At 48.8% G+C, this 15,657-nt stretch overlaps 1 protein-coding gene across 1 annotated transcript; it reads right to left on the bottom strand.

The window, feature by feature from the left end:
* Positions 1–5,149: 5,149 nt before the first annotated feature.
* On the bottom strand, positions 5,150–6,280 carry LOC149356182 (uncharacterized). The gene has a single exon (XM_089577754.1). The coding sequence runs from the start codon at positions 6,263–6,265 to the stop codon at positions 5,150–5,152; it is 1,116 nt and encodes a 371-aa protein (XP_089433880.1). The 5' UTR covers positions 6,266–6,280.
* Between the last annotated feature and the right edge of the window lie 9,377 nt (positions 6,281–15,657).

Below are 15,657 nucleotides of genomic sequence, written 5' to 3'. Positions count from 1 at the left end.
TGCCTGGGAAGAAGCCTAATTGACGCTTTTGTGATGTACTACCGCCAATTCTAAACACTTGTACGTCAGGTTTATGTGAAATCTTGAGTTATTACTCCTCCCCTTTTACATATTTGCGTAAATCTTTAACCAAATGTCAAGACTGCTCTTACTCAATAAAGTACTATAGACACCAAACTTTTGTTTGCGTGCTTTCTTCTTTCAAACAATGCGTTAGACGTCGGTATACATGGAGCACCGCGTGGTATTCACCACCACATAATAAATAATTTATATTTGAATTTCTTCTTAACCCTGTTTCGGTTTTACCAACATTACGATGGCTGTGACGTGTAGTGGAAATTAGGCGGCGTGAGGTGCTATAAAACGGCAATATAACTGCTGATACGTCGTTCGTTGTAACTATAGGTCTTGAAGCCGGCTGATTTAACTGCTACATTGAGTCAAAACATCGTGCCAGCGTTTGTATTACTTTTCCCGTACCTTATGTGACCTAATCTTGAACTCAGGTCACCGCCATCATTCGGTTGATGAAACATTATGAGAGAAAAAATTATTTTCTAAATTATTTAATGGCAGTAGGCGAATACCACACGGTGATCCATGTATTCTAATAGCTATGGCGTCCTTTGAAAGGAGAAAACACGCAACAAAACTGGGTGTCTATAGTCATTTTAGTACCGATTGAGAATGCCTTCATTTTCTTTGCGTCATTTCCCACCAATAGGCGAAATATTAGCGCGAGGGCCCAACAATGTTGTGATGGTGGTTTTTGAGGAAAGGAAATGGCGCAGTCTGCCTCATTTCTTGATGGACACCTGAACCGCGCCGTAAGAGAGGGAGGAAGGTGGGAGCGAAAGAAAAAAGAGAAACAGGCGCAGTAGGGGAGGGCTCCGGAATAATTTCTACTAGCTGGGGATCCTTAAAAGGCAATTGCATAGGTTTTAGAAGTCGACGAGCTTAAAAGGGTAGAATGTGTGAAACTTCCAGCAAAATTATGCGAACTCCTTTTTGTCTAGCATTTGAAACGGTTACGTAATCACCAATTAAAATTGCGACGGCCTTCAAGCTTCTCCGCAGGGCACAACGCTAAGGGGGGGGGGGGACGCATGATGGCGTCATCGAAAGTATCCGAACATTTCCAACGCATAAACGCCTGCTTTGAAGGAAAAAAAACCTACGCGACCGAAGTCTAAACCCGCCGAACGTTGTTTGGCAGCGTCCAACGCGGCCCGGCAGGGTGTGGCTGACGGCAGCAGTAATTTGAAATCATTTTTTCCGTGACATCACACTGGACTTCCCCGCAAGCCTTTGTTGCTTTAAGGAGAAGTGCAAAATTTAATCGTCGATTACGTCCTTATTTTAAATGGTAGTGCAAAAAACTTAGCATGCTTTACCTACAGCCTGTATAGATTTAAATTTTTGAGTATCGCGAAATTCTCAAGAAGTGGCGCAGTTGCCCTTTAACGTGCACTGAAATCTCGCAGCACACGGTGCCTTTTGCGTTTCGCCTCCATCGAAACGTGGCCGCCGGGGCCGAGTTCGAACCCGGGTACACCGGATAAGTAACCGAGCGCCTTAACCACTGAGCAACCGCAGTGGGTGGTGCAGCATTTACTTTTGTAGGCGCTCATTGTCTTAGACAGCAAGTTCTAAATAAAACTCCTTACGATGGGTCTGTAGGGCAGTAAAGAAAAAAAATGGCTTAATGGCTGTGGAGCTCGGCTGATAATTCCAAAAATACATAACCAGGGTGCTCTGTCGCACGTCGAAAATCCCCAGCTGGTCTGGAGCCCCACTACACCGTCTGTCATATTGTCACGTTGTAGTGACGGCAGTCCAGCGGTCAGGAAGACACCAGAAAGACTTGCAAACGAAGCTCTTTATTTGGGCTGACTTGCGCCCGCAAAATAACTGAATCACTCGGCGGCGGCGTAAGCAACAAGCGTGCTTGTCAATCGTCGAACTACGAATGCCCGCTGCTCGTGGCATCGTTCAATTTAAAGCCGGCTAGGAAACTTCGAGATAACCGGTCGGGATCATCTAGAGTAATCTAGAAACACGTAGGCGAAGCTGTTCATGGCTCTGAACAATCGAGATAAGTCCGGTCACTTCTCGCGTCAGGAACAAAAATGTTGACACCCCTTTTCTGCGGCCTTGCGCGAACGAACGGACGCTACAATGATACGTGGCATTACCCCCCTCGCAAAGAAGCATCGTCTCGATGTTTTAAAATGAAAATAAACGCGGAGAATGCGAACTTTGAGTCTTTTAGCGTTCGTAATACGGTCTAAGGGCAGCGGTAAAAGCTTCAAGTCTGGCTGTGTCGTCGTCGTCGTAGTTGTCGTCGTCGTAGGGGTCGGCGTCGTAGGGGTCGGCGTCGTAGGGGTCGGCGTCGTAGGGGTCGTCGTCGTAGGGGTCGTCGTCGTAGGGGTCGTCTTCGTAGGGGCCGTCGTCGTAGGGGCCGTCGTCGTAGGTGTCGTCGTCGTCGTAGGGGTCGTCGTCGTCGTAGGGGTCGTCGTCGTCGTAGGGGTCGTCGTCGTCGTAGGGGTCGTCGTCGTCATAGGGGTCGTCGTCGTCGTAGGGGTCGTCGTCGTCGTAGGGGTCGTCGTCGTCGTAGGGGTCGTCGTCGTCGTAGGGGTCGTCGTCGTCGTAGGGGTCGTCGTCATCGTAGGGGTCGTCGTCGTAGTTGAGGCATAGTCTTGTGTTTTCGTCGATGGACGGTCTTAGTTCTTGCGCTCAGAAGCAACCTCACCACCAGAGGCTGCTTTATTCAGTTTAACCTTCGGGGGCCGGGGGGGAGCGTCCGCGCACTGCGTAGCCTCGGCTAGGAGATACATAGCGCGGTGACGATGGCGACGGAGAACGAGATGGGCGGCTCGGCGATGAGTATTCTTCCCGACGCAAGAAATCTTCGATTGCGGCTGGTCGCAGGCCAGGTCGGGGTCGTGGGGCGTCGTAAGAAAATTCTCGGATGCCCATTCTCCTGTATGGGCAGTACCGGAGAATGTCACCGGCTTCTCCGCAGTGGAAGCATAGTTGGCGGCGCTGGTCGGGTGTTCTCCACTCGTCGCATTTTCTAGGCCGTGTGCGACGCTCGTAGGACGGGCGAGTTGGGGCGAGATGGCGGCGCTCCAGCGCAGCTGGCTAATGGCGATAGGGGCTTATGTGCCGTCGTCGAGGTGCAGGACGGCGCACTGCTGTGGCGTAAGTCATGGCTGGAGGCTCCAAGAGGCTGCGTGGTAGACTGGAGTCAAGTCCTCCGGTGAATGACTCGAAGGGCTGGCGTCGCGACTTGCTGGGGGTGTCCGGTACATGGAAGGCTACCCCGCACCTCCACCAGATGTCACGTTGTAGTGACGGCAGTCCAGCGGTCAGGAAGACACCAGAAAGACTTGCAAACGAAGCTCTTTATTTGGGCTGACTTGCGCCCGCAAAATAACTGAATCACTCGGCGGCGGCGTAAGCAACAAGCGTGCTTGTCAATCGTCGAACTACGAATGCCCGCTGCTCGTGGCATCGTTCAATTTAAAGCCGGCTAGGAAACTTCGAGATAACCGGTCGGGATCATCTAGAGTAATCTAGAAACACGTAGGCGAAGCTGTTCATGGCTCTGAACAATCGAGATAAGTCCGGTCACTTCTCGCGTCAGGAACAAAAATGTTGACACCCCTTTTCTGCGGCCTTGCGCGAACGAACGGACGCTACAATGATACGTGGCAATATAGCCCCAATGTCTACTAGACACGTTAAACCCGAGATATTACTACTAGTATTAACAAAACAAGGATGTATAAATTTGGTGCAGCTTCTTTTTTTTTATAGAATCCGCATATTTTTGTTTGCGCGCGACGGAAATAAGCAACGAAAGGCGGGTTCTTGGCAACGGTGGCGATGTATTTAAGAAAAAAATTGGCATGGATCCGGCTAGCGTAACTTAAAGATGGCCGCCAGTTCAGTACCGACGTAGCCAGACTGCATGCGTCCGAAAGTGCAGACGAGTTTGACGACCACAGTGTTGCTCTCAGCGACCGCGCGGCGTCCACCCCCACTTCCTCCTCTCCACCTTCCTCCTCATATACCATGTTAGAGACTACGTAATGAGCGCGCCCGCTCCCTCCTTTCCCTTTCAGATACCCCGTTGGGCCATGTTGGGCGCGCTCGCTCCCTTTGAGATACCGTGTTGGTCGCTACATAATGGGCGCGCCTGACTCCGGCCCCCTTTCAGATACCGCATTGGGCGCACTCGCTCTCTCCGTCCCCTTTGAGATATCGTGTCGTACTCTACGTAATGGGCGCGCCCGGCTCACGGCCGTGTCCGGCTGGCGTTGCATAATTCTACAACGCTTCCGACCGCCTTGGAAGCTCAGAATTTCGGCTCAACTGCTCTGCCACGACTGAAACACTGCCTATTCGCGGCCAGTACAGTCGGCATGCATAAGTGTCCGGCTGGCGTTGCATAATTCTAGAACGCTTCCATGCATGCCGACTATGCCGAGGCGTTCTATGCAACGCCAGCCGGACACTTATGCATGCCGACTATACTGGCCGCGAATAGGCAGTGTTTCAGTCGTGGCAAAGCAGTTAAGCCGAAATTCTGAGCTCCTAAGGCGGTCGGAAGCGTTCTAGAATTATTCAACGCCAGCCGGACACGTATGCATGCCGACTATACTGGCAACACCCTCTCAATATACTAAGGCCTGTCCACGAGCCGCGTGATGTCACGCCAAGGGACCGTGCCGGCGCTGCGCTCCGCGATTTCAGCGGGGCCGCGCGCCGCGCCCACCTGCACTATTTGGGTACTGCCGCACGTAACTGCTAAGAAGTTCCTAGCTGTCTTATAAGTGATTCCTTCATTGTTATTTTTTTCGTTACTGCAGGAAAGAAATGTGCGAGTTTGTGCGCGCCTTAGAATATCATTTGATCAGTTCGTGAACGTTAAAAAAAACACCGTCTACTGCGCATTGTGATAGTTTTATTATTTATTATGTTTTGCTTAAAACTTTCACATACAGGTATAATGACGCTCACAATAAAGTTGCCCTGTTGAAGAGTATTTGTACAGCTAGTCTCACTCCTACAATAACAAACGACGAGACACCAGCAATGAAGTGTTCGCAAAGCATTTTTATTGCTTTGGGAATAAAACTTACTTCTTCTTAAGCGTTGCTGCTTTCCGGGCGGCAGCCTTCTGCTGCGCATTGTCTTGTATGGCGTCATTTCTCAGTTTGCAAAAGTTGTTTAAAACAACGTTGGTTGCAACGCGAACCACCAAGTGCACGAGAGTTTGTGCAGTGTGGCCATTTTCACATGTCTCAATGTCATGTTCTTCCAGGAGGGAAATCGTCTGTGAAATCACGACACCGCGTTGATTCCTACAGGAGAGAAAATGTTCCGCGTTTGCTCCCAAAGACAGCTTCTCTGCAACTAGTTTTGTCATCAGTACCATGTGAACTGTGCATGGCTGGGGAAACTTCAGCCCTCCTCTTGACGGGTTAGCTATCATGGCAGTGTTTTCCGCTTCGATCTCTCGATTTTCAATCACCAATGTGCTGAAGCAAGCAGAACATGAAAGCTTCTTTAAAGCAGCATGAGCAGCATATCCTGCAATATAAACAATAGCATCCATGTCAGAGTGGGCGCGTGTAATATCGTCGTCGCTGACAGCCACAGAAAAGTTGCACGCCACAGGATCCTCATTTACGTCTTCAGATTCTGTTTCCTCGCATGGAAATGTCAGAAGTTTTTGAAGACGAAGCTTCTTTTCACATTCGTAGAGCTGACGCACGGAAATGTGGTACTGTGCTCCTGCCAGCTGGCGGTAGCGGCCGAACCGGTCTTCTAGCGGATCCGTCTGAAATTTGCCCAGCAGCACGTACTTGAAGTGAAGCTCTTCTAAGCAGTATCGCGAGAGTTCTACCAGGGAATAGCATGTCAATCGCAAAGCACTGTGTGTCTCTTTCGTCAATGAGCCACTGGTGATGTTGATTCTCGCCCAAGCGTCCAACCAGTCGACAATGCCACTCAGGAAAGCCAACTGTGTGTCATCAACAGACCTTACAGGGTCTTGCATGCTGTCCCTTAGCCTCTGGCCTTCGCAAGGGGTCTTAACATTGACTATTTGCCACCATCTGAGTATGATGTCAATGAAGAGAGCGGTCGACTCAGCTTGAGGAATCTTGAACGCGGAACCATGTGTTCTGAGGGCATTTGACACAAATTGGTTAATGACGTCGAGAACGAGCTTTACATTTTGCCGCTCCATTGAGGTTGGATTCACGGCTTTTGCGTTCAGTCTGTAAGCAGCCTTCACAAGCGACGTCTTCTCTGAAGAATAAAGCTGCCGCACACCTGCGACAGAAGCAGCTTTCATACGAGTAGGCCCTTCAGGCATTGCTCCACTCAAGTCCATTTCAGAGAAATAGAGGCATGTTCCAGGGTTTTTCTGGTTAATCCAATTGTTACTGATGCACTTCAAGAGATGCACAGGATCGACCACGTAGAAAAGAGGGCGAGCGTTATCGGCTGGATGGGGATAGACAATGCTCACCTGAGGACTTGCAGCAAATAACGACATCATCTTGCGGTTCAGAGCATTGTTGTCGGTTATCACAGCGATAATTTTAAGCCCCATTTTCTCAACGTTAATGATGATGTTTTTAGCATGTTCGTGCAAAATTTCTACGCTCAGTTTGCTCACAGGTAATATGTGAATGACGTCCTTGTTTGCAGAAAGGAGTGATTGCACCATGAACACATGGGCTGTTGTCGCTGGTTCCGTGGAATGTGCCGACGATCCTACGATTGTGCCCCCTTTGTAGTCGAAGTATGGTTTTATGTGGATCTCATCGATCATCAGGGTCACTGTCTTCTCGTGGTCTTTCATTGATTTGACTCGTTCTCGGATGTAGGAGAGAGAGTGCGGTTGATTTTGCTCCAGAAGAGGGTCAGCTTTGTAATTTGAGCAGACACGGCGCAGTGTAGAAGGATGGGGCAGAATGATTCTTGATGCAGCTCTCGTGAAGTGATATGCGTGAGGAGAAATTGAATTCAGAATACTGGCGAATACCAGCAGCTCTGCGCTATACACAGGCTGTTTCGCGAGGAGAAGATCTATCTGCTCAACCAGAAATTTCAGCAAAGCAGAGTGCTCTTTCGTCGTATCACTGTCCTCAATGAGGTCTGCAAGCAGTGAACTGACAAACTGCAATACTTTAGTATGTTTCGACACTTTCGTCACCTCAGGTATATTACTCAAGCCTTTCTCGAGTTCCTCCAGCAGTAAGGACAGGCTGGAGATGTCACATACTTGAATTGGCAGAATTCTGCCCGAAGGAAGCGAGAGAAGCTTCACTCCGTTCAGGAAAACAGAAAGTGACAGATCAGGGAGAATTACGAAGGCGCATTTCACATTCGGTGAAGGATCATTCTCGATGAGAAGGAACCTAACGCACTGCTCATCGACAGAAACGGTCCAGAATTTCGTGTTGCAGATCCCAGGCAGCTTAGATTTGAAGTCCTCGTAAGATGAAACTTTGTTTTTTTTTTCTGTTCAAGTTCATTAGACACAAGTGACTTCCTCATAGCCTCCTGCAAAGCAGCGTTTTCCCTTCTTGCTTTTTTTGTCTCTGGCGATTCACTCCGTCCTGGCGTTGAGGACAAGTATTTTGGACAGTTTGCAAACACAGAAGGCACAGCATGATTCTTCAGCTGCAGTCTATCACGCTTCACCTCTATTGTCTTCCCTGTCAATTCATCTTGGTGAGACAACGTCGTAATGAAGTCGCCTGCGTGGAAGTGCTGTTCACAAACCTGCACGAGAAAATGACGCAAGGCCATTCGCCATGACTCTCCATTGCCTAAAACACTAAGTAAAAAGAGTTTTAACAGTGCACAGCTTTTACACATTTGCCACACAAACAAGAAAAAATCGCAGCGCGGAGGCCAAAACAGGAAAACTTATACCAAGCAGGACAAACATCAAGTTATACGAGCTAAAACATGAGAATGACGTTCGTCTAAGCTACGGCAGCGAAAATTTTCACATCCCTGACCAAATGCATCGCAAGCCTTATGGACATCCACAGAAATAAATGCTTCCTCGACAATTAATACATAAGTTAAAGTGCTATCATTGCCTATAAAGCCAGCATGCCTTTCCCGGAGTCACAGCCTTTAACAATCGCGAAAGCTCACAACTAAGATAATTACCAGCGCCTACTAAGCAATATTTCAGAGTCTTACCCTCGAATGCACTGTAGGAGTGAAATCCTTCCGTGGAATGGCTCGCAACCAAGCTTTTCTTCGTGCTTCGTCTCTTGGGAAGCAATAAACACGTACTTTTGGGCCATTCTGGTAGTTTCCGCGGCACCCGGGAACACGGCACCGGCCCATGTTTCACGAAATTGTACTCACAACACGGCAGGCATTCAGCGATTAACTCCAGGCGAGAGCTAGCACTGGTACGCATGCCACACAAGGAACGGCCACACGGAACCGATACAGTCGTGCGAGGACCGAAAACAAATAAAATCAACGCCAGACTGAAAGACTCTGGCAGCAGCTAGACGCTCACTGCAAGACCGCGTTCGTGTCTGTGCTTGCCCGGGCAAGCGCGAGCACATCGAGGGAGACAACCGAGCGGAGCCGCGCTCGGCGAGCAGCCGGACACTTAGCGTGACGTAGCACGTGTGGAAAGGAGGGCCTGGAGAGGCCTTAAGAGTTTTTGAGGGTGTTGATACTGGCCGCGAATAGCAGTGTTTCAGTCGTGGCAGAGCAGTTGAGCCGAAATTCTGAGCTCCCAAGGCGGTCGGAAGCATTCTAGAATTATGCAACCCCAGCCGGACACGTATGCATGCCGTCTGTACTGGCCGCGCATAGGCAGTGTTTAAGTCGTGGCAAAGCAGTTGAGCCGAAATTCTGAGCTCCCAAGGCGGTCGGAAGCGTTCTAGAATTATGCAACGCCAGCGGGACACGTATGCATGCCGACTGTACTGGCCGCGCATAGGCAGTGTTTAAGTCGTGGCAAAGCAGTTGAGCCGAAATTCTGAGCTCCCAAGGCGGTCGGAAGCGTTCTAGAATTATGCAACGCCAGCCGGACACGTATGCATGCCGACTGTACTGGCCGCGCATAGGCAGTGTTTAAGTCGTGGCAAAGCAGTTGAGCCGAAATTCTGAGCTCCCAAGGCGGTCGGAAGCGTTCTAGAATTATGCAACGCCAGCCGGACACGTATGCATGCCGACTGTACTGGCCGCGCATAGGCAGTGTTTAAGTCGTGGCAAAGCAGTTGAGCCGAAATTCTGAGCTCCCAAGGCGGTCGGAAGCGTTCTAGAATTATGCAACGCCAGCCGGACACGGCCGTGAGTCGGGCGTGCCCATTACGTAGCGTACAACACGATATCTCAAAGGGGACGGAGAGAGCGAGCGCGCCCAGCGCGGTATCTGAAAGGGGGTCGTGAGTCAGGCGCGCCCATTACGTAGCGAATAACACGGTATATGAGGAGGAAGGTGGAGAGGAGGAAGTAGGGGGTGGACGCCGCGCGGTCGCTGAGAGCAACACTGTGGTCGTCAAACTCGTCTGCACTTTCCGACGCATGCAGTCTGGCAACATTGGTACTGAACTGGTGGCCATCTTTAAGTTACGCCAGCCGGATCCATGCCAATAAATTAAATACCGATTACACAAATGGGCAATGCGGAAATACATACGCTCGCTGGCATGCGATAGTGATTACGCCCATAGAGATGCTACTGCGATGAAATGTAACTACGATGAAGTGATTTCGTTATGCCGATTCGCTGAAACCGTTCTGCTTCTAAGAAAAAATTGCTGCCAGTCGCCAGCGTGTGGCTCCATCTGCTGTTCTCGCACTGCTCGATCTTCAATTCTCTGTCTGGCGGCTTATATCTACTTCTCGCAGTCATATTTCCCGTTCTTAGTGTCTGACACGACAGGCATATAATTGTTAGCGTTTTTTTTTTTCGTGGAACGCTTGGGTGACTGAATACGTTGAGCCTTCACAACAATCTGCCTCGGCTATACCGGGTACAGGTGGGTGATGGGGGGTGGGGAGATGGGTGAAAGTTTTTGAAGGTGCACTTTTACCAGTGAATACCCTGATGTGCACCCACGTGAGTGTGCATCAAGGATGGAGACTGCACGCACGCAGCGCGGTTATTTTTGGGAAAGCAGGCTATACTGCTTACGCAGTAAAAAGAACTAAAAGAGTATGCATAGTCGAACCTCTGACTCCGAGCGGGATTCGTACTAATGGCGGCGCAACAGAAAACTCTGTTTGCAGGTGCTTTAGGCTATTTGGCTATCTTGTAGGCTTCTTTTTATGGTTGTTGCATGGAATATTTGGAACCTCTCTGACCCTCCTCATGCCTTACTTGACCGCTTCGAATTCAGCGATCTCGGCATAAGGCCTCATGCCACCATAACTCCCTGCCTCCGCCCGCGCATGAAAATTCCAGACGGTGCACAGGCCATGAAAGGGGAACGAGTCAGGAGGTTGAACTTGCGCAGCTTATTCCTCCTGCGTTCAAGTGCACTGCTGTCTGAACAGTGACCTCGTGGAACGCAGCGGTTCTGCGTCCTATGAACACGAAGAGTTCGCGCGGAATTCCCGAGTTTTTCATCGCAGACATAAATGTTATAACGAAATGTATGATTTCAATGGGTTTTTTAAGAGACTGCTTAAGTATGTCCCAAAAGAATACAGCATCATGACAAAAATGTCATTTTATTGCTGAAATTGCTTCTCGTTGCTCGCACAGGTAGAAATGCACTGACCACAGCACAAACGCCCCTTTGGCGCGGAGGTACAGTGGTGAGCAGCCTTGTCTAGAGAGCTCGGGCGGTCCACTTCCTTGCATACAAATCCAGATTTTGTGGCAGCCTCTAGGGTCCAGCTGGAACGATTGCACGGAAGTAGCGCCAGATAGCCTCGTAAACAAAGCAGGCATGAAAACTTTGCCCTGTAATGAGGGGCTGCTCTCTAATTTCGGTTTTTGTTACCAAGTGCGCACTGCTCAAGCGCTCTAGACAAGGCTGCTCACCACTGTACGTCCTAACATGTAAGGTGCATGTCTGAAGGGTGAAAAAGGTTTTTTGCGGCCGATTGAAACTACAGTCGAGGCCACTTATAATGAACCTGACGGTCACGTGGGTTCCATTCGTTATATCTGATGTTCGTAGCAAGTGGATTCTTCTTACAACAGCCAAAAATACTAAGGCCGCTAAAAGTAGCAATTATTTCTTACAACACTCCGTTATGCGTGCCTACTTGTGCAAAGCAGAGCCTGCCGCGGCTGTTTACAGGCTATCTAGGGCGGTCATTTAATCATCGTCGAGACCTTGCTGCCAACTATCAAATTTAGGGAGGGGTATAACTAATCGTGGTTGAAGTATACACGGGAACTGGTGGCAGGTTGGCCACATAAATGAGATTGCTGGCAGTAGGGAAAGCTCGCACTTGGTGTTCAACGTCTCCGTCAGAGCAGGCGCTTCTGCGATTTTGTGGTCTGCAGGAACGTAGTTATCCGAGGAAACATTCGGTCGGCTATGGATCAACGAATCGTTGCCAGAAATCGGCAAGCATCTGGTCACGCGTGTTTTCGAGATTCTTCTGCCGTTACTATGCTTATGCAGCGACGAAGTAGTGCAGCGCTTGTAGCACAGAATGGGTCCGTTGCACTGTGCGCTATATAACAATGCCTGCACATGGCAGCGCTGCAAAACATGGAGACGACTGGGCAGGCTATGCATACCACGTGACTGGCATGGCCAGCAAGGATTTCAGAATTATCTAATCGCTGCTGTTAGTTGATCCGCGACCATGGTCAGTAGCTTCGCTTTTGACGATGCCCCTTTCTCACGCGCACCGCGCTTCTTCTACTCGACATGCTTTGCCGAGCCGGCGAACGCGTAGGCAGTGATTGCCCTCGTTGGCCATCGACGCGGGCTTGGCCAGCGGTTACTTACCATTTCAATAGAGAATTATAACATATCGTTACCGTGTTTACTTTAGCGTTTACAGTGTTACCGGAGGACGGCTTTCCGATTAGCGCTGCGCACAGCAGTACCGCTTTTTACTTCCAGTTCTGGGTTGACATGTTCTTTCCGAGGCGGTGTCGTCAAGGTTGAGAGGCGCTATTTCATCTGCGTGCTGAGCGGAAGGACGACCCCTACAACCTCGTGGTAGTTCACCAAGCCACCTCGTTCGCTATAACCAAGTGGTGTGGCCAGAGTTGTTCGCTGTGTCTGCGACGAATTTCCGTTGCCCTTATGCATATTTTCACAGTAGCACCACACCCGCTCGTAATAAGCGAGCGTTCGTTATATCTGTGGCCATTAAAGTGGGCTCCACTTTACATCCCTGACTTCGCTGTAATACACTAGTATCAAGAAAGTCTAAGTAAGGCTGTAGATGTATGGGTAGAGGAAGTAATGACCGATCGCAACATTTGTCATCTGCCTTGTGGAGAGGCCGTACAGGTAAGTAAAAGCCAGTGCTCCCACGAGGCTCTCGTTGGATGGGGGATGGGCGGTGGAGGGATTCTCGAACATTTTCTTACCATGTAGTAAAGGAGGAGGGGATGGCTAGTCGGTTTCGGGTTGACGCTAAGGTATCTGTCTGTATGTATACGTGCCGATACATGACAGTTTCATTTCTCAGTAGTGCGCGGGAACGTAGAGGGCGCGTGCGGCAGGAATTTTGGGGCCCCGTAAGTACACTGCATACGAAAAAGTCCCAACTGACTAAAGCTTCAAGGGAGACCTATTACTCGCGCTACGGGGTCTCCCTAACTGCTCAAGCAGGAGGGTCTTGTAGATGCAAAATCCATCGGCTTTTCGTCCTACACCTCATAAGGTGTATTATAGCGTACATACATAGCCGATTTTAAATAATTTCGAGTTCATTTCATTTTGCTGCTCTTACCATAAATTGGTATTTTTGCTGCGGACAATAAAAAAAATTGGTAAAGTGAGAACATCTCGCATTAAACAATTTTTTCCTGCTCAAGTAACGCAGTGAACACAACAAAAGGAAGCCGGGAGACTACACGAGCGCTGACTAACAACTGGTTATTTTATTCTGGGAAAAGTATATAAAGGCGCAGGACACAGGAGACAACCCCAAAAAACAGAACAAACGTGAAAACTTAAAAACCATACTGCGCATGCACATCACAGTCGAGTCGTGACGTATTTTTCAACGAAATTCGAAGAGTATCTTTCATAGTAGATGGCACTCCCCTATCTCCTGGACCTCACACAATGCCACGAAAGCCTGACTCCTTATGGACCAAATTGATAGATGGTGAAGCAACCCACTCATCTGCTTCCTTCCTGATCCCATTGGCCTCGACCATTTGCCTACAAATGCAAACAAGGTTATTAAACAGGACACTTGTCTTATCTACTGGAGGAAGCAATCGTTGCACTCGCTGCGATGGAAAGCCAAGTTTTACGACACCGCTAATTTTTTCACCCATCTTTGATGTTCGAACAAATGCTCATTGCTTCCCCACTTAGAAAGACAAGTCTCCTGTTTAATCACCCTGATTGAATTTGTAGGGAGACGGTGGAGCCTTTTATGATCAGGAAGGATGCAGATGAACGTGTTGCTTCACCATACATCAATTTCGTAGATAAGGAGCCAGGCTTTCTTGGCAACTGTGTGAGGTCCAGGACAAGGGAGTGCCGTCTACTGTGTATTATAGTCTTCGAATTTCGTTGAAAAAGATTTCATGACTCGACTATAATGTGCATGCGCAGTATGGTTTTTTAGTTTTAATCTTTGCTCTTCTGTTTTTTGGATTGTTGACTGTGTCCTGCGCCGTCATATAATTTTCCGAGAATGTAATAACCAGTTGTTAGTCAGCGTCTGTGTCGTCTCCAGACTTTCATTTTCTCCTGTTTACTGCGGTGCTTAAGCAACCGTTACAAACTAGCCTAGTTTTATGTTCTCGTAAACAAATCTTTGCATTTTTTTATTTTGTATAGAGATGTGCAAGAAAAAAGAAAACGCCTAGCAAAGTTCACTGAAACCCATCTGCGTTCTAATTTTTTTTTGTCCTGAACCCGTTTGAACCGGTTGGAGACGGTCCGAACCGGTTCGAACCGGAACAGAATGGCCCTCTGGAGCCGAACCCAGAACTGAACCCGAAAGGCGTGAACCCGAACCGAACCCGAAAAAATGCCGGTTCGACAGCCTGGTTGAAATCGAAACAGCATGAGAGAAAAATTTTATTATCAATTATTTAGCGGTCTTAGGCTGATACGACATGGTGATTCATTCATAGCAGTGTCTTCCGCGTCATTATAGAGAACAAAACATCCCACCAAAATGTGTAGTCTATACGGCTTTAACACTTTTGCGTGAAAAAAAACAACATAAATGAAAGAGAAAAGGAGGCTGGACCATCAACGCTTTGCCAGGCTTACCTCCAGTTGAGAGAAATGAAATGGAGCTAAATGCACCAGCGAAAAAAAAGGAAAATCAGAGGAGTAAAATAAAAAACAAAACCAAAAAGAAGAAACAAAAGGCGCAACATAATCAAAGTCACAGGCAAACAGACAAAGCAGAGTGTGCAAGGCACGACGCGAAAAAAAAAACATGAGAAAACCAGTCACATTATACACAAGATCTCAGTAACAATCACAAAGCACAGTGAGCAGGCCAGGACGGAAATCAGGGAAGTAAAAACAAGATCAAAACAAAACAAGTCAAAACCAAAGTCACAACGCAGTCAAAGTCACATCCAGAGCACAGTGTACAAGCCACGACGGAAGACGCCGATGCTATGAGCGCGTTTTCGGTGCGATGGGATGGCGATGGGTCGGCAGGGCGAGACCGTCGACTCCTCGCGTTGCGTCAGCCTGTTCCCAGACAATACTCGGCGTCATTTTAAGCTGTTCGATGTTTTCTGCCAACTTTGAGGCCCTCGCATGAAAGCTTACAGACGGTTACAATCGTGAATATCTGCTTCTCTATAGTGCGTGGATGGCGAGCTTGTCAGCAGAGCAACTGGAGGAACACAGTGCTCCTGTTTGGAGCGGTCAGCGCAGAATATACCTGCCCACAGGGTGGTGGGCAACCTGTCCACGAAACCCGATTTTACGAAGTTCTCAATCTAAGGAACAAATTTTGAATCCCTGACAAGCATGAACCCCAAAAAACGAAACAACGACCACTAAACACGATTTAACGAAGCTTTCTCTGCAGAAACGAGCAAAATAAAGAGCTTACTTCTCACCTTATTTGTCCACGATGTCTCGCAGCCTGTTGGCAGCGTGCCAGCAGTAACATCTAGGCGCACAAGTCACGCCCCCGATGTCGATGACATCACTGCAAGCTGCGTCGCTGCATGGTGGCGCTTCCCACCTTGGCTGCGAATCCGTTTTCCCAGATGCAACTTTAACGCACAAGCGATTCAAGCCGCGTTCGCAGATTTTGCGTACGCGAAGGCGCAGGTAGCTTTTGGCTGCCGCTACGTTACGATTCTACATTTCAAAAGGTGTAAAAATGCCTTTCTCGATTTTACGAATTTGCCGATTTAACGGAATAATTCGTAGCAGCTCTTCGCTTCGTTAAATCAGGTTTTATCTGCAAACGTTCTAATATGTAGCTCGTCCGTAAATCTGCTCG

The sequence above is a fragment of the Amblyomma mixtum genome, chromosome 3 (assembly GCF_055824585.1).
Source record: "Amblyomma mixtum isolate Tamu chromosome 3, ASM5582458v1, whole genome shotgun sequence".
NCBI classification, from domain to species: Eukaryota; Metazoa; Arthropoda; class Arachnida; order Ixodida; family Ixodidae; genus Amblyomma; species Amblyomma mixtum.
Note: the sequence above shows the minus strand (reverse complement) of the source record. Positions and strands in the feature narration are given on the sequence as shown.